A 24,077-nucleotide genomic window follows, 5' to 3' on the forward strand; every position below is an offset into this window, starting at 1 on the left:
TTATCTTACCGCAGTTTGACGCATTGGGGTTTATCCTGTTCCGGATATCTGAATCCACCCACACACTTGCGTAAGTTAGAAAGTTTCCCGAATTAATTCACCCCGGGCCATTAAATAGCGCGTCCCCCGCGCTCCAGACAGATCCAGCTATCCGGCTAATCCATTGGTTCTCACTAAGTTCTCCCGGATCGTTTGGAAAGTGACAGCGGCCCGAATGAAGACCGAGGTGTGTTCCCAGGCTGTGCCGGGTAAGAGGGACCGCCCGGTGGACGGTACTCAGGCGGATGGGGAGCGGGACAGCTCGGGGCCGGAGTTCCCTGAGCATTTCATTCCGGACCGGGACGGAGACAGGGACCTGGTGACCGTCACTTTCTCCCTGCGGAACACCAAGAATTCCAACCTCTCCCGCGCACTCAAAATCTTCGAGGTAGGCTCGTTTACTTCCATATTTAAGAACGGATTTCCGGGAAATGTGTTTCTAACGAGTTCACCGGTCTCTGAGATCCACTGAGCCGCATAAAGGAGCAGAATTCCTCTCCCCTCACTGGGAAACCTGAGATTTTGTTTTATTGCAATTTAGTACTCTTGAAAAAAATGGAAAAATAAATAGACACAGAAAGATTGGGAAAGGTGTAGAGCTCCGACCGAAAAAAAGCACCAACAGAAAAGGGAAATCCTACACCTGCAGAGAGAGAGAAACAGTTTAATGTGTCACATTCAAATCCCGAATCCGAACTGGATAAAGTTCTCTCCACCCGCTCTGATGATCCAGATCCGGAACATTAGCTTACTCTGTCTCTATGGATGCTGCCTGACCCGCTGTGATTTCCAGCATTTGTTGTCTTCAGAACAGATTCCAGCATTTTACAGAAATTTGCTCCTATCTTCTCCCTCTCTCTCTCGGCAGATGCCGTCCAAGCCGTTGAGAAATCCCCACGTTTTGAGTTTAGTTAGACCATAAGACTATATCGTTCTTGTGCATATTGGGAACGCCATTCACATCTCTGTCATTGAAACAAAGGAAAGTCAGGCAGCATCCAAGGAGCAGGAGAATCGACGGTTCGGGCATAAGCCCTTCTTGTTCCTTGGATGCTGCCTGACCTGCTGCGCTTTTCCAGCAACACATTTTCAGCTCTGATCTCCAGCATCTGCAGTCCTCACTTTCTCCACAGAGGCAAGCCCCCAAGTGAACACTGGGGTTCAGTCCCACTCTGAAACGAGATGGTCCCAGCCTGGAGGTTCTCTCTGCGCTCTGAGGAACTGACACTCATTTTTGGGGGGTCATTGGAAACGTGGTTAGATCAAAATTGTGGAACCCCTTCCTAACAGCACGACACCCCGGGACAATAGTGGTTCTAAGACAATTAGGAATGGGCAACTTATACCCTCATCCCGTAAGGGCTTTTTTTAAAACATGTGACTGAAGGTGTTTGGATGTAAACGTTGAATGTTAAAACTAACGCTGGAAATCACAGCGGGTCAGGCAACATGTCAAAATGTAATGGCGGTTCGATCTCAACATGTGTCACCGCCCCCCCTCCCCCCCCCACACACAAATCCCCCGCCCCCAGCCCCCCCCCCCCCCGACCCCCCCACACACACACAACCCCCTGCTGTGGTAGTGAACACATTGCTGAATATTCATTCATTGTTTTCAATCTCCCTCCCAGTGGGCTCTATTGGCGACGTTTTGGAATTCGTCACATCAATAAATCAGTAAAAAGAAGAAACGAAATCAGGGATTTCCAAGAAATGCAACCGTCCCATCGGAATGTCGAGGTCAAATCAGGATAATGTTGACTGTGTCCCACAGGGACAGGATTAACCCCACTCTCCTGTTCGCCTTCTCACCGACCGCGCCTCTCAACCTGTCTGTGATTCCCCTGAGCTGTAACTCTCCCGGCCATCCTGCACTCTCCCTAAACAGAAACCCACCGAATCACTGTTATAAATAATTCGAGAGAACATCAAAAAGTCGACATGAAGCACAGCGGGGGGGGGGGGGGGGGGGGGGTAGATTATTATCTAAATGGCAATACATCGGGAAAGGAAGAGGTGCGTTGACAGCTCGGTGCCCTGGTACACCAGTCTCTGAAAGGCCGCATGTAGAACATGGCAGTGAAGGAGGGAAATGGTATGAGAGGATTTGAGCACAACAGCAGGGGTGGCCTGCTGCAGTGATACAAGGCCTTGGTGAGACCACATCCGGAGTATTGTGTGCAGGTGTGGTCCCCTTATCTGAGGATGGATGTTGTGACTGTGAATTGGACTGGTGTTGGACTGGGCTTTACAAAGTTAAAAATCACCCGACACCAGGTTTAATTGGAAACACTAGCTTTCAGAGCGGCGCTCCTCTGAGTGCAACAGACTGATCCCTGGAATAGTACAACGGATGCATGAAGAGAGACTGGATCAGTTAGGACCAATTCACTGAAATTTAGAAGAACAAGGGGCATCTCAGCAAAACCTATACAATATTCCTAGAACCAAGGATCACTGTCAGATCAGAGAGTGATGACACTATGGAATTCTCTGCCACAAACAGCGGCTAAGACCCAAGATGATTTCAAGAAGGAATTAGTATAGTTCTTAGGGCTAACAGGATCAAAGGGTATTAGGGGGAAAGTGGGGAACAGGGGACTGAGTTGGATGATCAGCCATGATCATAGTGGAGCAGGCTGGAAGGGCTGAATGGCCTACTCCTGCTCCTGTTTTTGATCTTTTTGTGCTTCTATAAATGCTCCAGATGATTAAAAAAAAAACTCCAGAATTATGTCTGAACAGAACTGGGAATGTTTCTGTGGTAACTGCATCAGATTTCAAATGGCCTCGATCCAGCCTGAAATGGCCAACTTGCTGATTTGGTTTTGTAGGCATTTGAAGCTCAAATCCATCATGTGGAAAGCAGGCCCAGCCGAAAGGGCAAGGGTGGGATGGATGACCTGGATTTCTTCATCAGGTGTGAGATCAACAACTCCGCTGTGAATTCACTGCTAAACTCTTTAAGAAGAGTGGCTGAAGATGTTTGTGCCAATAAGGAAGAGAAAGGTAAGCATCCTCCATCATGGGTCACTCACTGCTCCACAATGTACCATAACAAGACCATAGGATCTAGGAGCATCATTGGGCCATTTGGCCCATCATGTCTAAACTGCCTTTCGATTATGGCTATCTGCTTCTCAACACAGTTAGACAATAGACAATAGCCTGCACTGCCATTCAATATGATCATGGCTGATCATTCCTAATCAGTATCCTGTTCCTGCCTTATCTCCATAACCTTTGATTCCACTATCTTTGAGAGCTCTATCCAACTCTTTCTTAAGTGAATCCAGAGACTGAGCCTCCACTGCCCTCTGGGACAGAGCATTCCACACAGCCACCACTCTCTGGGTGAAGAAGTTTCTCCTCATCTCTGCCCTAAATGGTCTACCCGTATTTTTAAGCTGTGTCCTCTGGTTCGGCACTCACCCATCAGCCGAAACATGTTTCCTGCTGCCAGAGTGTCCAATCCTTTCATAATCTTATATGTCTCAATCAGATCCCATCTCAGTCTTCTAAACTCAAGGGTATACAAGCCCAGTCGCTTCAGTCTTTCAGTGTAAGGTAATCCCTCCATTCCAGGAATTGACCTCGTGAACCTACGCTGCACTCCCTCAATAGCCAGAATGTCTTTCCTCAAATAGGAAGTTCTCCTGCTTCCTAGTGATTATCTTCAGTCCCCATACTAATCAATAAACTATCTATTTCTATCTAAAAAAAACTAATGATTTGGTCTCCAGAGCCCTCTGTGACAATGAGTTCCACAGATTCACCATCCTCTGGCTGTAGAAATTCCTTCTTATACCAATACTAAAGGGTCATCTCTTCACTCTGAGGTTCTGCCCTCAGGTCCTAGTCTCTCCTACTAGTGAAAACATCTTCTCTATATCCACTCTATTCAGGCCCTTAGTATTCTGTGAGTTTCAATGAGACCACCCCAAGTCCTTCTAAATTTCTAAACTAAGAATGAAGTTATCTGACAATTGTGTTTTTTATTATTATTATGGTGTGTGATGAAGCTGGATTTATATTGCAACATCAGCATTGCCGAGAGCTGTTTGGCTTCATTCTAGGACCGCGGTCAAAATAAGGGGTGCCCTATTTTAGACAGACATCAGGTTTTTATTAACACATAGATCCTGAGTCATTAGAATTCTCTTTATCAAAATGCAGTGGAAGCAAAGTCTTTGAATATCTTCAAGGCTGAGAGAGGGAGAGTTTTGATCAACAAGATGGTGAAACACTCAGGGGTAGATGGAGTAAATAGATCAGCTATGATCTTACGGAACAGCAGAAGAAGTCCAAGGGTCTGAAGGGCCTGCTTCTGCTCCTGCTACATCCATTCTTTCATTCTGGAATAACAGCTTAATCTGACTCAGGGAGAGGCAGGTTCAATGAAGAGGCCATTGGATGATTCTTTGAGTGGAAGCTATGTGTTGAAGTACCTGGAGAAGACAGAAGAATGGCAGTAGGTCATGATGGTCATTAGGAGAGCCAGTGTCAATGGGATGGACTGAATGGCCTCCTTCCCCACCTTAACATTTCTGAGATAGAGTGGAGTGGTTTCTTAGAGAAATGATATGGGACTGGGTGAGCACATGAGGGATAGTTGTAGGCAGTATCTGGATTCATCCTCCAGCCAGTAACCTGCTCGTTGGTCTACTCCACTCCTGGATGACTTGACAAAGTTGTAGTTGACACCAGGGGTGGGCAAGACCCTGATTCTAGATATAGTGGGCAATAGATTTAAAATGGACCACTCCAAACTAGGGAATCAGATCTAGACGAGGTTTGTAGACAGGACAGAATGACCTCCACCTCACGTTTTACTGAGACAAGATGTTTTATTCAGAAATTGATGGAACAACTCGGCAAGTCTGGCAGGGTTTGTGCGGGTGCGAGAGAGAGAGAGAGAAAGAGAGAGAGAGAGAGAGAGGGAGAGAGGGAGAGAGAGAGAGGGAGAAAGAGGGACAGAGAGGGAGGAAGAGAGAGAGAAAGGGAGAGAGAGAGGGGGGAGAGGGAGAGAGAGGGATAGGGAGAGAGGGAGGGAGAGTGAGAGGGAGAAGGAGAGGGAGAGAGATGGAGAGGGAGAGGGAGAGAGAGAGAGAAAGAGAGAGGGAGAGAGAGAGAGAGAGGGAGTGGGAGAGAGAGGGAGAGAGAGAGAGAGAGCGGGAGAGAGAGATAGAGGGAAAGGGTGAGAGAGAGGGAGAGAGAGGGAGAGAGGGGAGAGAGGGGGGAGAGAGAGAGGCAGGGAGAAAGAGGGAGAGGGAGAGAGAGAGAGGGAGAGAGTGAGGGAAAGAGAGGGAGGGGGGAGAGAGAGGGAGAGAGAGATAGAGGGAAAGGGTGAGAGAGAGAGGGAGAGAGAGGGGGAGAGGGGGAAAGAGAGAGAGAGAGAAAGGGAGAGAGAGAGAGGGAGAGGGGGAGAGAGAGAGAGAGAGAGAGAGAGAGAGAGGTATTTCAGGTCTAGAGATCCTTACTGAAGAAAGGTCACTAGACTGGAAACATTAAAGATGCTGCCAGACCTGCTGAGTTTCTCCAGCACTTTCTGTGTTTATTGCAGATCTCCAGCATCCATAGTTCTTTGTTTCACTTTTGGATTTCATTCAGACTACCCAGGAAGAATGTCCAGGTCAGGAATAAAAAACTGCAAAGAACTTCATCACAATTAAATCAGCCTAATTCTAAGTATGTTTATAAATGTCATATCTCTCTCTTCCAGTCCCTTGGTTTCCCAGAAAGATACAGGACCTTGACAGATGTCACCACCTCATTACCAAATTTGAACCAGATCTGGATCAAGCTCATCCTGTGAGTGGGTTGGTGATGTGGAGCCATGTGTACTGAAGAATCAGATTCCAACATGAATATAAACCTCTACTGCTGGGATCATGGTACTGATTGTGTCTTTTCCTCTTCCACTTTAAGGGTTACCAGGATCTGGAATACAGGGAACGCAGGTCAAATGTTGCCAGGCTCGCATTTCATTATAAACAGTAAGTCTCCTTCTGACTTGGAGTGGTTGGTGATTTGGAACAGATAGAAATAGAAATAGAAATTTGTCCAGAATAAAAAATACACAGTGCATTTTAGTTTTACTTGATGAAGCTTAATGAGCTCTAAATGTGTTATAGTAAAGTGGACACAATGAATGAAGCTTTAATTGCAGATTGTAAGGTGATATTTTAAGGTAAAATTTGTCCTGTCTTTTGTGGTAGGGGGGAGTCATTACCAAGGGTGGATTACACAGCCGAAGAGAGAGCCACCTGGTAAGAACCTTTACATTTGTGGTGGGCTATCATTCCCATCGGGGCTTTTGTACGAGAGGGTTACAGCTGGATATGAGATTATGACAATAATTTACAGAGTTAGCAACATAGACAGTTGTCTATTCAAATAAACCATGAGGAAGTCAATAGATCTGGGCAATAGTTTGATTGATGCCAGAAAGATACTTGTAAAAAGCTGCTGAATGTTCATTAGAGTAGTGCATGTATGATGGGCCAAATGACCTCCTTTTGCACTGTAACAAGTCTGAGTCCTATCACTTCCAATAATCTCAGTCATATCGTCCAAGAATCTGCAGTCCTTATTGTGTTTGGACCTGCTTATCAAAGGAAATTAAAAAGGAATTGGAATCTATTCCCTCCACTCAACAAAATCACCTTTGATCTGAGCCTCAACTCCATTGACCCACTTTGTACTTACCCAAAGGTCTGGACATTTGCACTGGCTAAATAAATAAATAAAATACATTCTTAACAGAAAAACGTCTACTGTTCTCAGCCTTCAAAGGATAATCTAACATTTTGTGGAGAGTGTTTCAGAGGCACTGTTCTGTGCAGTTACACACAATGTCTGGGCTTCCAATGATATCATAGGCTTGTTTGAAAAGATCAGTAAAAGTAATGTAGCCGGTTTAATAAAAACCTACCAGAAACCTATCAGAATGGAAGGAGATGGGTAATACATGTCAACCTTTCCAATATTATCTATTCCCCAAGGACAAAATAATTTTGTTTTGATCCTATGGCGATGTAGAAACATGAATCCAGAATTTTCTCAATAGCTGCTCAGACAAGTTCTCAAATCGGACTCAGGTGATCTGCTCTCAATTTCAATCAAATAAACTCTGCAAATTATGGGATTTATTTCTGTTTGAAACAATAATGCTAAACCTATTGTTTCCATTATTTTCTCCATGCCAAAGTTTTGACCAATCAAAGTTGAAGTCATAACCAATCTGCAGCTTTTTCTCCGGGAATATAAATTGCTGTGATTTGGAGATGCCGGTGTTGGACTGGGGTGTACAAAGTTAAAAATCACACAACACCGGGTTATAGTCCAACAGGTTTAATTGGAAGCACACTAGCTTTCGGAGCATCGCTCTTTCATTAGTTAGTAGTGGAGGGCTCAATCCTAACACACAGAATTTATAGCAAACATTTACAGTGTGATGTAACTGAAATTGTCCATTGAAAAATTGATTGTTAAGTCTTTCACCTGTTTGAATACCATGATAGTTTCACTTCGTTCATATGTAAATCACAAAACCTTTTTTTTAAAGTTGCATTCTCAGGTTAGCTCACACAGTTACATCACACTGTAAATTTTATGTGTTAGGATTGAGCCCTCCACTATCACCTGATGAAGGAGCGACTCTCCGAAAGCTAGTGTGCTTCCAATAAAACCTGTTGGACTATAACCTGGTGTTGTGTGATTTTTAACTTTATAAATTGCTATGATTGTTTGAAATCTGTCATTCTTGCATTGGTCCTGATGAATGTGAGACAAAAACAACTTTCAGTTTTTTTTTGTCAACCCCATCAATGTTGAAAAGGTTATGGATCTTAGGAAGAAATGCCTAAGATTTTGGCTTTGACCTTATCATAACCTGCACTCCAATCAGATACTGATGATACCCTGTGCATTTAAAGTCCGAGAGTCATACAGATGCACAGCATGGAAACAGACCCTTCGGTCCAACTCATCCATGCTGACCAGATAACCAAAATAAATCGAGTCATATTTGCCAGCATTTGACCAATATCCCTCTAAATCCTTCCTGTTCATATACCCATCCAGATACTTTATAAATGTTGCAATTGTAATTGTACCAGCCTTCACCACTTCCTCTGGCAGCTCATTCCATACATGTACCACTCTCTGCGTGAAACACTGTCCCTGAGGTCCCTTTTAATTCTTTCCCCTCTCAACCTTCAACCTATGCCCTCTAGTTTTCTCATATTTTTGTATTGTTTCCTTGTATTTCCTTAATAAATTTCAAGATGTTTTCATTCTTTGTAAAGTGTTTGAGACATCCAGTGGTTGTGAAAGATGCTATATAAACATAAACCTCATTTTTATAATATAATTTTGGATTAAAGTGGCTTCATTATTTTGGTCTTTACTTTGAGAGGGTTGGAGTACAAGAGTAATGAGCATCAACTGCAATGTTTTTTGGTGAGACCAAGCTTGGAGCACTGTGTGCAGTTTTTGGTCTCCATACTTGAGCAAGTATATTCTTGCCTTACATTAGGTGTCACAATATGTCACTGACTTCTAGGGTGTGAAGATTGTCCCATGAAGAAAGATTGAGTAGAATGGGCTTAAACTCTTCAGAAACAGTTCAGAAGAATGAAACATTATCTCATTGAAACATTTGATTCGGAGAGGGGACGACCATATAGATGTCGAGACATTGGTTCCCTCCAGAGTCAGAGTAGATAGAGTGTGGGACTGGAAAAAGCACAGCAGGTCAGACAGCATCTGAGGAGCAGGACAGTTGATGTTTCAAGCAGGACCCTTCATTAGTCCTGAGCTTACAGCATCTGCAGTACTCACTATCTTCCTCTAGAAGCACTCTGTAACAGGAATCATAGTCTCAGGATAAGTGGTCTGTCACTTAGGAATGTACTGAAGAGAAATGATGTGTGAGGCAAGTTTTTCACACAGAAAGTGGTGAGTGCCTGGAATGTGCTGCCAATGGAGGTGGGGGAAGCAGACACAGTCGCAGCATTGAAGAAGCACCTGGATGAATACACGAATAGGAAGGGGATAGAGGGATATGGATCCTGTAAGTGAAGACAATTTTAGCATGAAAGGGCAAAATGTATCGGTACAGACTTGGAGGGCTGAAAGGCCTTTTCCTGTGCTGCATTGTTCTTTGTTGTTTGTACTAAATGTCTTCAGTCAGAGAGTAATGGGTCGGTAGAATTCTCTACATAGGTAAAGATGTTCAGTTACTGAATATATTCAAGCTGGAGAGCACTAGATTTTTGGAGTCTACAGGAATCAAGGGGTTCAGGCAGAAAAGTGGAGTTGAGGTCATTGATCAGCTAAGGTCCAATTGAAAAGTAGGCTGGAGGGATCGAGTGACCAACTACATCTCCAAATCCTTATTTTCTTACTTCTTTTAATCAAGCTTCAGTGATGTGAATCTACCCATTTGATTGCAATTTATTTATTTTTCAATGCACCTTTTTATCAGCTGATGTAATTGCCACAAGTTCACCCTATTTTTTGTTTTAGTCTCCACAGAGGTATGTTGGTGAATTTCTCTTGTCTTGATTAATGAATGGGACAATGCTATTATAGACGTTACGTTGCCAGATGAAAAATTCTGAAAACATAAGTTTAAACTCCATGTGACAGCTCGAGAACTTGGATTCAGTTTAAAAGCTTGAAATGCAAAGTGAGGAAGTGCCGCCAGAAATTTTTCATTAATATCTTTGAAGGAAGGAAACTTACTTTCTTTACTCGATTTGCATTTATATGTGACTTCAGTGGCACATCGATTTAGTTAACTATTTAATATCCTCTGTTGGATCCTCATAAGCTACTCAAAGAAATTGAGGCTGAGCATTAAATATTGGCCTTGCCCGGCCTGCTCACAGCTTGGGAATGAATCGAAATATTGGTGTAAATGTGTATGCTTGTTATGCTAGGAAGGAGGTCTACACAAAGTTGTCTACATTGTACCCAAGCCATGCCTGCAAGCAATTTCTGGATGCCTTTCATATTCTGGAGAAACACTGTGGTTACCAGGCTGACAACATCCCTCAGCTCCAGGATGTCTCCAATTTCTTGAAAGGTGAGTATTCCATCCCATTGGAGTTTCAGGCTTGTTCTTTCAGCAACTGCAGAGGAATAAAGTTAATCCAACTGCCAGTCCCAACCTGACTTGATTCTTTCTGTTTTCTAGAGAGGACAGGTTTCTGCTTGCGCCCAACTGCAGGTCTCCTGTCGCCCAGGGATTTTTTAGCCAGCTTGGCATTCCGAGTTTTTCAATGCACTCAGTATATCCGTCACTCCTCATCACCAATGCATTCCCCTGAACCGTAAGCCTAACAGAAAAGTGTGTGTTCTCATGTGAGTGAGTGCTAGTGGGTGTCTGTGTGTCCCTTCATTTGAGCATGCATATTTGCCATGTGTGAGAGAGAGAGAAAGAGAGTGCAATTGTTACACTCCTGGCAATTATTTCTTTCTAACATTTGTTTTAAGAAAATTAAGGAATGACATTAATGACAAATGGGAGATTGAGTATGGTTAAACAAAAACAAACAAGACAAATATGAATTCTTGTTAATTTTCTTTTATTTTCATTAATTGCATGTATATGCTGCATATTAGTGGGGAAGTCTCTTGAGTTACATTTACTGACATTGTGATGTGGTTGTTAGGAGGTGGACACTTGCAACGTTTCACTATGTGAATAAATATAAGACTGAATAAATGTTGACTCCAGTACTACCTGTTTATCAAATGACTTTTCAAATTAAAACAGATCGTTCTTTGCTATTTCCAGATATTTTAATGCAGAAATTAAAGCAAAGAGTTGTTATCTGCGGTTTGCTGCCCGTGCCACATGCTAACGAGATGAGGAATGGAGAGAGAGCAATTGAACATCTGACTACAGGGATGGTGCAGGAGGGAGGAATTCAGATACCTGGGTAATGGGGGCTCATTCTGGGTAGGTGGAACCGCTATAAACAGGATGGTCTACACCTGAACCAGAGGGGTACCAATATCCTGGGGGAGAATATTGCTAGTGTTCTTCAGGAGGGTTTAAACAAGTTCAGCAGGGTGATGGGAATCTGAATTGTAGTTCCAGTGTCCAGGAGGTTTGAGAATGGTAAGGTTATGAATAAGGTTGCAAGGCCACAGGAGTGAGCAGCAGGCAGGAAGGTGGTTTGAAGTGTGACTACTTCAATGCCAGGAGCATCCAGAATATGGTGGGTGAACTTGGAGCATGGGTTGGTATCTGGGACTTTGATGTTGTGGCCATTTCGGAGACATGGATAGAGCAGGGACAGGAATAGTTGTTGCAGGTTCCGGGATTTAGATGTTTCAGTAAGAACAGGGAAGGTGGTAAAAGGGAGGGAGGTGTGGCACTGTTAGTCAAAGACAGTATTATGGTGGTAGAAACAACGTTTGATGAGGACTTGTCTACTGAGGTAGTATGAGTTTAGGTTAGAAACAGGAAAGGAGAGGTCACCCTGTTAGGAGTTTTCTCTCGGCCTCTGAAAAGTTCCAGAGATATGGAGGAAGGGATTGCAAAGATAATTCTCAATAGGAGCGAAAGTAGCATGGTAGTTGTTATGGGGGACTTTAACTTTCCAAATATTAATTGGAAATACTACAGTCCGAGTACTTTAGATGGGTCCGTTTTTGTCCAATGTGTGCAGGAGGGTTTCCTGACACAGTATGTAGGCAGGCCAACAAGGGGGCGAAGTCACATTGGATTTGGTACTGGGGAATGAACCCAGCCAGGTGTTAGATTTGGAGGTAGGTGAACACTTTGGTGATATCCACCACAATTCAGTTATGGTTAATTTAGCGATGGAAAGGGATAGGTATATACTGCAGGGCAAGAGTTATAGCTGGGGGAAAAGTAATTATGAGGCGATTAGACAAGATTTAGGATGTATAGGATAGGGAAGGAAACTGGGGATAGGGGATGGGCACAACTGAAATGACGAGCTTATTCAAGGAACAGCTAATTGTTAAGTATGTACCTGTCAGACAGGGAGGAAGTGGTCAAGCAAGGGAGCTGTGGTTTACTAAAGAAATTGAATCTTTTGTCAAGAGGAAGAAGGAGGTTTATGTAGAGATGAGACGTGAAGAACCAGGAGGAGACATGAGAAGTCTTTGGCAGGTAGGGTCAAAGAAAACCCTAAAGCTTTCTATGGGTATGTCAGGGATAAAAGAAAGACTAGAGTAAGGTTAGGGCCAGTCAAGGACAGTATTGGGAAGGTGTGATGGAGTCCAAACAGACAGGAGAGGCATTAAATGAATATTTTTCATTAGTATTCACACTGGAAAAAGACAATGTTGTCAAGGAGAATATTGAGATGCAGGGTATTAGACCAGATGGGATTGAGATTCATAAGGAGGAGGTGATAGCAATTTTGGAAGGTATGAAAATTGATAAGTCTCCTGGGCTGGATGGGATTTAGGGAAGAGATTGCAGAGCCTTTGGCTTTGATCTTTATGTCATCCCTGTCTGCAGGAATAGTGCCAGGAGACTGGAGAATATCAAATGTTGTTCCCTTGTTCAAAAGGGGGAGTAGAAACAACCCTGGTAATCATAGACCAGTGAGCCTTACTTCGTTTGTGGGTAAAGTATTGGAAAGGATTGTAAGAGATAGGCTTTATAATCATCTAGAAAGGAAGAAATTGATTAGGGATAGTCAGCACAGTTTTGTGAAGGAGTGGTCATGCCTCACAAATCTTATTGAGTTCTTTGAGAAGGTGATCAAATAGGTGGATGAGGGTTAAGTGGTTGATGAATACTGGGCTAATAGTAAGATTCTTGGTAGTGTAGATGAGCAGAGAGATCTCACTGTCCACGTGCATTGATCCTTGAAAGCTGCCACCCAGGTTGATAGGGCCGTTAAGAAGACATACAGTGTGTTAGCTTTTATTGGTAGAGAGATTGAGTTTCGGAGCCTGAGGTCATGTTGCAACTGTACAAAACTCTGGTGTGGCTGCACTTGGAGTATTGCATACAGTTCCGGTTGCCGCATTATAGGAAGGATGTGGAAGCATTGGAAAGGGTGCAGAGGACATTTACTAGGATGTTGCCTGGTATGGATGGAAGGTCTTATGAGGAAAGGCTGAGGGATTTGAGACATCAGAGAGAAGAAGGTTAAGAGGTGACTTAATAGATACATACAGATAATCAGAAGTTTAAATAGGTTGGGCAGTGAGAGCCTTTTTCCTCAGATGGTGATGGCTAGAACAAGGGGACATAGCTTTAAATCGAAGGGTGAAGATGTCAGAGGAAGATTCTTTACTCAGAGAGAAGTGGGGGCGTGGATTACACTGTCTGCAACAATAGCAGACATGCCAACTTTAGGGGCATTTAAATAGGCATTAGATAACCATTTGGATGAAAGTGGAATAGTGCAGGTTAAATGGGCATCAGGTTGGTTCTACAGGTCAGCGCAACATCAAGAACTGAAGGACCTGGACTGTGCTGTAATGTTCTATGTTCCATGATTTTTAAATTAACGTATTTATGATTTGACATTTCTACATCTGCAAATAAAGATATTTTAGGTGAATCAAACTAGCTTTGCCCCAAGTCCAATGTACAATACATTGCCCAATGCAAAATTGAGGAATATTGAATTGATCATTTTTGAAAGTGCCTTTTTAAAAATTTTCATTTTTTAAAAATTATGACCATAATATGAACATGTGTAGGCCATTCGGCCCCTCGAGCCTGCTCCATCATTCAATAGGATTCCTCACATTCACCTTCCTGCCCTTTCCCCATAACTCTTGATACTCCAACTGATCAAGAATCTATCGATCTCAGCCTGAATATATACACAAGGATTCTTCTCCCACAGCTCTTGTGGCAAGAAATTCCAAAGAATCACAACTCTCTGAGAGAAGAGATTCCTCTTCATCTCAGCCTTAAATTGGTTCCCCTTTATTTTGAGACTGTGCCCCTGATCCTAGACCATCCTGTGAGGGGAAACATCTTCTTAGTGTTGATCCTGTTAAAGCCCTTAAGAATCCGATATATTTCAATGAGATCACCTTTCATTCTTCTAAGCTCCAGTGAGAAGAGTCCCAGCCTATTTAACCTTTGCTGGTAAGACAATGTCCCTAAGTCCCTTTGTGTTGCAGCTTTCTGCAGGTTTGCTCCATTTAAATAATACACACTATTGTCTCAGGTTCAGCAACACAAGACTATGCCCGTAATGAACAGCAACCTTCATGGGCTGAATGGCCTGTGCTGCTTCTATTGTACATAAAGTTCCCAGTCATAAAACCTGATCAGTCAGGAGTGATGGTCAGACAGGAGTGTGTGGTCAGACAGGAGTGTGTGGTCAGTCGGGAATGAGTGGTCAGATAGGAGTGAGTGGTCAATCAGAAGTGAGTGGTCAGAGAGTAGTGAGTGGTCAGAGAGTAATGAGTGGTCAGAGAGGAGTAAGTGGTCAGTCGAGAGTGAGTGGTCAGTCAGGAGTGAGTGGTCAGACAGGAGTGAGTGGTCAGACAGGTGTGTGTGTATGTGGCCAGTCAAGAATGAGTGGCCAGGAGTGAGTGGTCAGACAGGAGCAAGTGGTCAGAGAGTAGTGTCTGGTCAGTTGAGAGTGAGTGGTCAGATAGGAAAGAGTGGTCAGTTGAGAGTGAGGGGTCAGTAAAGAGTGAGTGGTCAGAGAGGAGTGTGTGGTCAGTCAGGAGTGTGTGGTCGGTCAGGAGTGTGTGGTCAGATAGGAGTGAGTGGTCAGTCAAGAGTGAGTCGTCAGACGGGGTGAGTGGCCATTTGCGAGGGAGTGGTCAGTCTGGAGTGAGTGGTCAGACAGGAGTGAGTGGTCAGACAGGAGTGAATGCTCAGTCGAGAGTGAGTGGTCAGTCGGGAGTGAGTGGTCAGTCGGGAGTGAGTGGTCAGTCAGGAGTGAGTGGTCAGTCGGGAGTGTGTGGTCAGGCGGGAGTGTGTGGTCAGTCTGGAGTGAGTGACTAGGTACAAAGTGCTGCCTATGAAAGAACATGAAATGATTAGTGGTGTTGTCATCCTTCTTCACAGAGATTGCTGTCATGAGCTGTTGGGACACATTCCTATGTTGGCAGACAAACAGTTTGCACAATTTTCACAGGCAAGGACTCACCGCTCACTGGTATCTTTATTTTGTTTAAGCTTTTAATTTTACATAATGTTCACACCCTGCCATTCCTCTCCTTGGGATTGTGGTTTCTATATGATCTTTACATTAAATAATTAGGAGCAGATTCATTAACCTGTTTTATTTTTTCTTGTGTGGGTAAGAAGGAGCTGAAAATGTATTGCTGGAAAAGCGCAGCAGGTCAGGCAGCATCCAAGGAGCAGGAAATTCGACGTTTCGGGCATAAGCCCTTCATCAGGCTCATACCCGAAATGTCGAATTTCCTGTTCCTTGGATGCTGCCTGACCTGCTGCGCTTTTCCAGCAACACATTTTCAGCTCTGATCTCCAGCATCTGCACACCTCACTTTCTCCCTGGGTAAGAAGGAGACAGGAACTGGTTTGGTGCTGCAAACAACAATTTGCATTTACATAGCACCTTTATGTCAGTAAAACATTGCATGATGTATAATAGAGCGATTAGCGACAAAACTTCACATCAAAGAAAAGTGCACTGGGGGAGGTGATCAAAGCTTGGTCAAAGAGGAGCTTTAAAGAAAGACAGTGAGGTAGAGAGAGAAAGAGGTTTAAGGAGAAAGGAGTGGAAATATTTTGAGCTGTTGGACAAAGTGATCTTTGATATTGCAAGAATGTGTGGTTCCATCTCTCTTAGAGTATGCTTGTGGCTTAATATTAGCAAGGCAAAAGTGAGGACTCTGGAAACTAGAGTCTAGATCAGAGTGGTGCTGGAAAAGCACAGCAGGTCAGGCAGCGTCCGAGGAGCAGGAAAATCGATGTTTCAGACAAAAGCCCTTCATTAGGAATGGAGGCAGGGAGCCTCCAGGATGGAGAGCCTCAGATGCTGCTGACCTGCTATGCTTTTCCAGCACCACTCTAATGGAGCTTAATATTAGCATTCAAGCCTCAGAACCAGAGATATTTGATTCAAACCCTGCTCCAACAATTTAATTAATGATGCAGGCTGGTGTTGTAGAAAATCAAGAGTGCTGGTCTGTCAGCAACAGCGCTGCTGAGAGATTCTGGACACACCAATCAGCATTAATGACACATTTACCTCCAAAATCACTGCCAGGCACAGAGTTTGGTAGGTCGCATAGCAGAGAAGAAAATTGCGGGCGAAGTTGCCTGCCAGGAGCTGTGTTTGGACTGAGATGTTGAACTGAGGTCCTGTCTGCTCTCTCTCAGACAGATCTCAAAGATGCCAAAACACTAGTCAAGGAAAGGTGAGGAAACACTCTCCGTCTCCATGTCAACAGTTAAATCTCAACCAAGTCACCGAAGCAAACAACATAATCTTTTATCTAATTGCAAGAGTGTAGAGGTCAACTGGTGCCTTTAGTACAACAGTGACTTCACTTCAAAAGTGTTGTGAAGATATAAATGTTGCTATATAAATGCGAGTTTAGATGCTTTCATGCACCTTCATGGATAATATAATAACTCCATTTCTAAAAAGTTAATTCATGTTATATGTGTGCACTGGCCAGATCAGCACTTTATTGCCCATCACTAATTGATCAGATGGCAGTTCAACGTCAATGACTTTGCTGTGAGTCAGGAGTCACGTGTGAGTCAGACCGGGTAAAGATGACAGATGCCCCCCCCCCCCCCAACAACAAAACCAACAGTGGTTTCTTGGTCATTATTAAACTCTTAACTCCATATTTTTATTGGATTCAAATGGCACCCTAACATAGGTCTCTGAGTTAATATAAAACAAAAGAACGACAGATGAAATCTGAAATAAAAACAGGAAATGTTAGAGAAACTGAACAGGTCTGGCAGCATCTGTGCAGAGAAAAAAAGAGTTAATGTTTCAAGTCCAGTGACCCTTCTTCAGAACCTGTTCAGCAATGTGACACTGTATGTGTTAGCTGCTTTGCACTTCATTATAGATGATTAGGATCAGAACGATAAGATTAATTGTACTTCAATCAGCAGAGATGAGCAGTAAGACAGTTCTGGCTTCACCCCCTTAGGATTGATGCAAAGTGCATTCCCTTTAGCAAGTGATCTCACTAACAGAGAGTAGGATTACTTTAGAACAGGGCTTCTACTTGTCTCTGTGATCCCAGTTGATCCCTGCTGATCCCAGCCAAGATCCCACTGCCAAAGCAGCATAAATACACATGGATGAATTCCCACAGTATTCCTGCCTCTGCTGAGGAGTCGGAATCAGCAGTCAGGGATCAATCACAGCAATTGGCTGTCTGAACCCAACCATGATATGAAATGGCCTTAGGGAAACTGAACATGAGTATTTTGTTTTTCATTTGATCTGAAGGTCAACTCCATTCCAGTCATTACAGTTTAAATACCCGAGATACATGTGATTTTTTTGTTTTTGACAATGTTTGTAGAATGTGTATTTGATAGAAATGGTCCCATTGTTTGCAATAAACGTTTACAGGATATGAGAATCAGCATCATTTATTACCTATCCGAGTTGACTGGAGATGGTGAGGATTGGGCTTCTAGAGCTTTGTTAGAAATGAGTGCCTTATAAAGCCGTTACAGGTGATGGTGGCGTGATGGTAATGTCACTCCACTAGCAAGCCTCAGGCAGCATCCGAGGAGCAGGAAAATTGGGAATAAAGTCAGGGAGCATTGGAGAGATAAATCTCTCCACCCCAGGGGCTCCCTGCCTTCATTCCTGATGAATGGCTTGTGCCCAAAACATCGATTTTCCTGCTCCTTGGATGCTGCGTGACCTACTGTGCTTTTCCAGCACCTCTCTAATCTTGACTCTGATTTCCAGCATCTGCAGTCCTCACTTTTGCCTAGCAAGCCTCAGGCCTGTTAATACCCTGGGTTCAAATCCCAACATGATACCTGCTAAAATAGGAAACCAACAAATAAGTCTGGAATTAAAAGTTTTTTCTTAGTAATGCTGACTATAGCAATTATTGTTGATTATCATTAAAAAAAAGATCTGTTCCATAAATGTCCTGATGGGAAGGAAATCTGCTGTCCTTGCCTGGTCTGGCCTATGTGTGACTCCAGATCCACAACAGTGTGGTTGACTCAACCATCTTTTCAGCACAAGGGTAAATGGAGATGGATGGTAAATACTGGCCCTGTCGGTGTCGCTTATATCACAGTAAAGGACTTCTGATTGCAGCCAAAAACATCAAAAATTATTGGGCACTAGAGGCAAATATTGACTCAGACTGGATAAGGACATTGAGATTGATTCCCGAAGAAAAATTTGCAAGCATTTGAGTTTTCACAACAATCCAGTCACTTCACGTTCACCTTTACTGCGGCAGGATGTTTCTAAAACTGAAGTCAAATTAGGATTTGAACCTGTGTTCTCGAGATCTTTATTCCAGTTCCCGGGATTAGAAATTAGTTCATATGATCACTACATCATTGTTCTCCTTTAATATAGCCACACATAGTTGTGTCACTGTCTGAGATACCCACTATCACTTCCATGGGACATCCTGGAATTGGTGGGGATGCATTGGCAAACAACCTTTGCCCAATTATCTTCACCTTCTCCCAGATTTACCCACAATCAGAGTGAGAAAGAGAGGAACATATACTCTACACCTTTTATTGCTTTGACCAAAGTGCACGGCTGGATGTGTAAATACACCTGAGTTTTAGGATAATCAGATGTTAATCTGATCTTCTGCTTTTTTATTTATCTTCAGGAACTTGGCCTTGCTTCATTAGGAGCTTCAGATGAGGATATTGAGAAACTATCAACAGTGAGTAATTAAGAAACAGAATTAATCATAAAGAATGAAGGTAAAGGTCATGTTGGCATAGTCCTTCCAGACCAGAGGGCTGCTGTTTCATTAGAGAGAGAGAGACAACTGGTGGTGGTTTAACCTGAGGGTCACCACGCCTCAGGAGAGGGACAAGGGTGAGAAGAAGAGTCTGTCACAGTAACCACAGCCAGTGCATGAATTGAACCCACTCTGCATCACAAACCAGCCATCCAGCCAATCCTGGTTACACTCTAAATCTTCTGACAAAATCAAGATGTCTAACTAAGCAGAACAAATCTCAATTTCCATCTAATACTGAATGAATAGCACTAAAATATAGTTTGTATTGTATAATATATATTTTTTAATATCTAGTTTCCAAATTTATTTCAATATTGCTATTGACCTTATGCTAAAGAGTTGGAAATGTGTATCCGAAACACTTAATCACATTTCTAGGCACAATTTAGACTATGATCTATTCTACAATTAATACTATCAGTATTATTGGGCATTGTTTTTGTTACAGTAGTAGTGTTGTTGCAATAACCATTGAGGTGACTTCTAAATTAAGGAGCTTGTTAAAACGTACAGACTGTGTTTGACCAAAAATTGGCTAAGTGGCAATTCAGGAAGTTTTGTGAATATTTCTCTCTATGACCCTTAGTGACCTTTCTTATAAAAGTTTACATTGATCACCTCATTATGTACATACCATCCCTCTCTGGTACTACACCCATGTTATTTAGCACTCACCAGCAGCTGAAATGTTCTCCAGTACAAGGACCTTTGGGGATTCCTCCCCAGTACAAAGACCTCCTGGGACTTCTGACATCCCCACCATATTTCAGACCTAGCTGTGCTCAAGGTCAAGTACAGCTGCAAAGATCAACTTTTACTGAGCAGTAGAAACATAAAGAATAAAAAGCAAAAAAAAAACTATATTTGCTTCTGGGATCAGACGCCTCTGAGCTTTTCTACCGCCTTTACACTCCTCCTGTCATGTGATGCACTGGATGGTGTAAAAATGTTCCTCTCACTCCTAACCAGTGACTTTCTTATTAAAAGTTCATTCATTGACAGTGGGTGTTTCTGGGACAGTGAACGTTTATTACCTATTCCCAAATCTCTAAAATTCTAGATTGATCTGGTTGCTTTGAACTTAGTAAGATACCATTAAAGTTTCTGATTGAATATTTCCATATTTCAGGAAGGACATGAAGATTGTTGTTGTCAGCATTATTGTTGTGTACTATTGAAACTGCTGCTGCATGATGTAGCTGACTGTCTGGACAAACAGGATTAATTTAATCTCTTTCCTGGATACAATTCTACCTGTTACAAACAGCGAGCCAGACATTTTCACTTGCCTTTTGAAATATAACTTATAACCATCTATAACTTGGTGTAATTTCTAAAGGACCATAGAGTCATACAGCATGTAAACAGACCCTTTAGTCCAACTAATTCATGCCAAACATAATCCCAAACTAAACTAATCCCACCTACCCTGCTCCTAGCCCATATCCGTCCAAACCTTTCCTATTCATGAACTTATCCAAATGTCTTTTAAAAGGTGTAACTGTATCCACATCCATCACTTTCTCAGGAGGTTCATTCCACATGCGAACCACAATCTGTAAAATCTTTGCCTCTCATATTTTTTTAAAATCTCTCTCCCTTTACCTTAAAAATGTGCCCCTAGTCTTGAAAATCCCCCACCCAAGGGAAATGCCAACTATCATTAACCCTATCTATACCCCTCACTAGAACAGAGTTTTAGATTACATTAGATTAGATTACTTACAGTGTGGAAACAGGTCCTTCGGCCCAACGAGTCCACACCGACCCGCCGAAGCGCACCCACCCAAACCCATTCCCCTACACTATGGGTAATTTAACATGAGCTGAAAATGTGTTGCTGGTTAAAGCGCAGCAGGCCAGGTAGCATCCAAGGAATAGGAAATTCGACGTTTCCGGCATAAACCCTTCATCAGGAATGAGGAAAATGTGTCCAGCAGGCTAAGATAAAAGGTAGGGAGGAGGGACTTGGGGGAGGGGCGATGGAGATGTGATAGGTGGAAGGAGGTCAAGGTGAGGGTGATAGACTGGAGTGGGGTGGGGGCGGAGAGGTCAGGAAGAAGATTGCAGGTTAGGTGGGCGGTGCTGAGTTTGAGGGAATTGTCTGAGACAAGGTGGGGGGAGGGGAATGAGGAAACTGGAGAAATCTGAGTTCATCCCTTGTGGTTGGAGGGTTCCCAGGCGGAAGATGAGGCGCTCTTCCTCCAACCATCGTGTTGTTATGTTCTAGCGATGGAGGAGTCCAAGGACCTGCATGTCCTTGGTGGAGTGGGAGGGGGAGTTAAAGTGTTGAGCCACGGGCTGGTTGGGTTGGTTTGTCCGGGCGTACCAGAGGTGTTCCCTGAAGCGTTCCGCAAGTAGGTGGCCCTTCTCCCCAATATAGAGGAGGCCACATCGGGTGCAGCGGATGCAATAGATGATGTGTGTGGAGGTGCAGGTGAATTTGTGGTGGATATGGAAGGATTCCTTGGGGCCTTGGACAGAAGTAAGCGAGGAGGTGTGGGCACAAGTTTTACATTTCCTGCAGTTGCAGGGGAAGGTGCCGGAGTGGAGGTTGGGTTGGTGGGGGGTGTGGACCTGACGAGGGAGTCACGGAGGGAGTGGTCTTTTCGGAACGCTGATAGGGGAGGGGAGGGAAATATATCACTGGTGGTGGGGTCCGTTTGGAGGTGGCGGAAATGACGGCGGATGATACACTGTATACGGAGGTTGGTGGGGTGGTAGGTGAGAACCAGTGGGGTTCTGTCCTGGTGGCGGTTGGAGGGGCGGGGCTCAAGGGCGGAGGTGCGGGAAGTGGAGGAGATGCGGTGGAGGGCATCGTCGATCACGTCTGGGGGGAATCTGCGGTCCTTGAAGAAGGAGGCCATCTGGGCTGTACGGTATTGGAACTAGTCCTCCTGGGAGCAGATGCGGTGGAGACGAAGGAATTGGGAATATGGGATGGCGTTTTTACAGGGGGCAGGGTGGGAGGAGGTGTAGTCTAGGTAGCTGTGGGAGTCGGTCGGTTTATAGTAAATGTCCATGTTGATTCGGTCGCCCGAGATAGAAATGGAAAGATCTAGGAAGGGGAGGGAGGAGTCTGAGATGGTCCAGGTGAATTTGAGGTCGGGGTGGAAGGTATTGGTAAAGTTGATGAACTGTTCAACCTCCTCGTGGGAGCACGAGGCAGCACCGATACAGTCATCGATGTAGCGGAGGAAAAGGTGGGGGGTGGTGCCAGTGTAGTTGCGGAAGATGGACTGTTCCACATATCCTACAAAGAGACAGGCATAGCTGGGGCCCATGCGGGTGCCCATGGCAACTCCTTTAGTTTGGAGGAAATGGGAGGATTGGAAAGAGAAGTTGTTCAGGGTGAGGACCAGTTCAGTCAGTCGAAGGAGGGTGTCAGTGGAAGGGTACTGGTGGTACGGTGGGAAAGGAAGAAGCGGAGGGCTTTGAGTCCTTCGTGATGGGGGATGGAGGTGTACAGGGACTGGATGTCCATCGTGAAGATAAGGTGTTGGGGACCGGGGAAGCGAAAATCATGGAGGAGGTGGAGGGCGTGGGTGGTGTCCCGAACGTAGGTGGGGAGTTCTTGGACTAAGGGGGACAGAACCGTGTCGAGGTACGTGGAGATGAGTTCGGTGGGGCAGGAGCAGGCTGAGACGATGGGTCGGCCGGGGCAGGCAGGTTTGTTTGCTGAGAAAGGAGATGTGGCTGTGGTAGCGAGTCTGTTTGAGAACGTGGCTGAAGAGCTTCTGTGCAGAGGAGATGACCTGGGGGGTGCAGTGAGAGAGAGACTCACTGATATCCTTGTAGAGGGAGGAAGAGAGCTTCTTCAAGGAAGGCATCCTTGCAAGAGGATTTGCAGTAGGTTTCACCTGGACCGTCTCAGACTCCTCCCTCCCCTTCCTAGACCTTTACATTTCTACCTCGGGCGGCCGAATCAACACAGACATCTACTATAAACCGACCGACTCCCACAGCTACCTAGACTACACCTCCTCCCACCCTGTCCTCTGTAAAAACGCCATCCCATATTCCCAATTCCTTTGTCTCCACTGCATCTGCTCCCAGGAGGACCAGTTCCAATACCGTACAGCCCAGATGGCCTCCTTCTTCAAGGACCGCAGATTCCCCCCAGACGTGATCGACGATGCCCTCCACCGCATCTCCTCCACTTCCCGCTCCTCCGCCCTTGAGCTCCGCCCCTCCAACCGCCACCAGGACAGAACCCCACTGGTTGTCACCTACCACCCCACCAACCTCCGTATACAGCGTATCATCCGCCGTCATTTCCGCCACCTCCAAACGGACCCCACCACCAGGGATATATTTCCCTCCCCTCCCCTATCAGCGTTCCGAAAAGACCACTCCCTCCGTGACTCCCTCGTCAGGTCCACACCCCCCACTAACCCAACCTCCACTCCCGGCACCTTCCCCTGCAACCGCAGGAAATGCGAAACTTGCGCCCACACCTCCTCCCTTACCTTTCTCCAAGGCCCCAAGGGATCCTTCCATATCCACCACAAATTCACCTGCACCTCCACACACATCATCTATTGCATCCACTGCACCCGATGTGGCCTCCTCTATATTGGGGAGACAGGCCGCCTACTTGCGGAACGCTTCAGGGAACACCTCTGGTACGCCCGGACAAACCAACCCAACCACCCCGTGGCTCAACACTTTAACTCTCCCTCCCACTCCACCAAGGACATGCAGGTCCTTGGACTCCTCCATCGCCAGAACATAACAACACGATGGTTGGAGGAAGAGCGCCTCATCTTCCGCCTGGGAACCCTCCAACCACAAGGGATGAACTCAGATTTCTCCAGTTTTCTCATTTCCCCTCCCCCCATCTTGTCTCAGTCGATTCCCTCGAACTCAGCACCGCCCTCCTAACCTGCAATCCTCTTCCTGACCTCTCCGCCCCCACCCCACTCCGGCCTATCACCCTCACCTTGACCTCCTTCCACCTATCACATCTCCATCGCCCCTCCCCAAAGTCCCTCCTCCGTACCTTTTATCTTAGCCTGCTTGGCACACCTTCCTCATTCCTGATGAAGGGCTTTAGCCCGAAACGTCAAATCTCCTGCTCCTTAGATGCTGCCTGACCT

The 24,077-nt window shown here is 44.7% G+C and overlaps 1 protein-coding gene across 1 annotated transcript in view; it reads left to right on the forward strand.

The window, feature by feature from the left end:
• The first annotated feature begins 214 nt into the window (after positions 1-214).
• Positions 215-24,077, forward strand: part of th2 (tyrosine hydroxylase 2) — a 39,537-nt gene continuing 15,674 nt past the window's right edge. Inside the window, exons 1-9 of the mRNA XM_060840039.1 lie at positions 215-427; positions 2,874-3,048; positions 5,762-5,850; positions 5,968-6,035; positions 6,258-6,308; positions 9,987-10,132; positions 10,244-10,379; positions 15,083-15,152; positions 18,838-18,894. Coding sequence (XP_060696022.1) covers positions 215-427; positions 2,874-3,048; positions 5,762-5,850; positions 5,968-6,035; positions 6,258-6,308; positions 9,987-10,132; positions 10,244-10,379; positions 15,083-15,152; positions 18,838-18,894 — 1,005 coding nt within the window. The remainder of the gene's footprint in view (positions 428-2,873; positions 3,049-5,761; positions 5,851-5,967; positions 6,036-6,257; positions 6,309-9,986; positions 10,133-10,243; positions 10,380-15,082; positions 15,153-18,837; positions 18,895-24,077) is intronic.

This window comes from Hemiscyllium ocellatum, chromosome 19, assembly GCF_020745735.1.
Source record: "Hemiscyllium ocellatum isolate sHemOce1 chromosome 19, sHemOce1.pat.X.cur, whole genome shotgun sequence".
NCBI classification, from domain to species: domain Eukaryota; kingdom Metazoa; phylum Chordata; class Chondrichthyes; order Orectolobiformes; family Hemiscylliidae; genus Hemiscyllium; species Hemiscyllium ocellatum.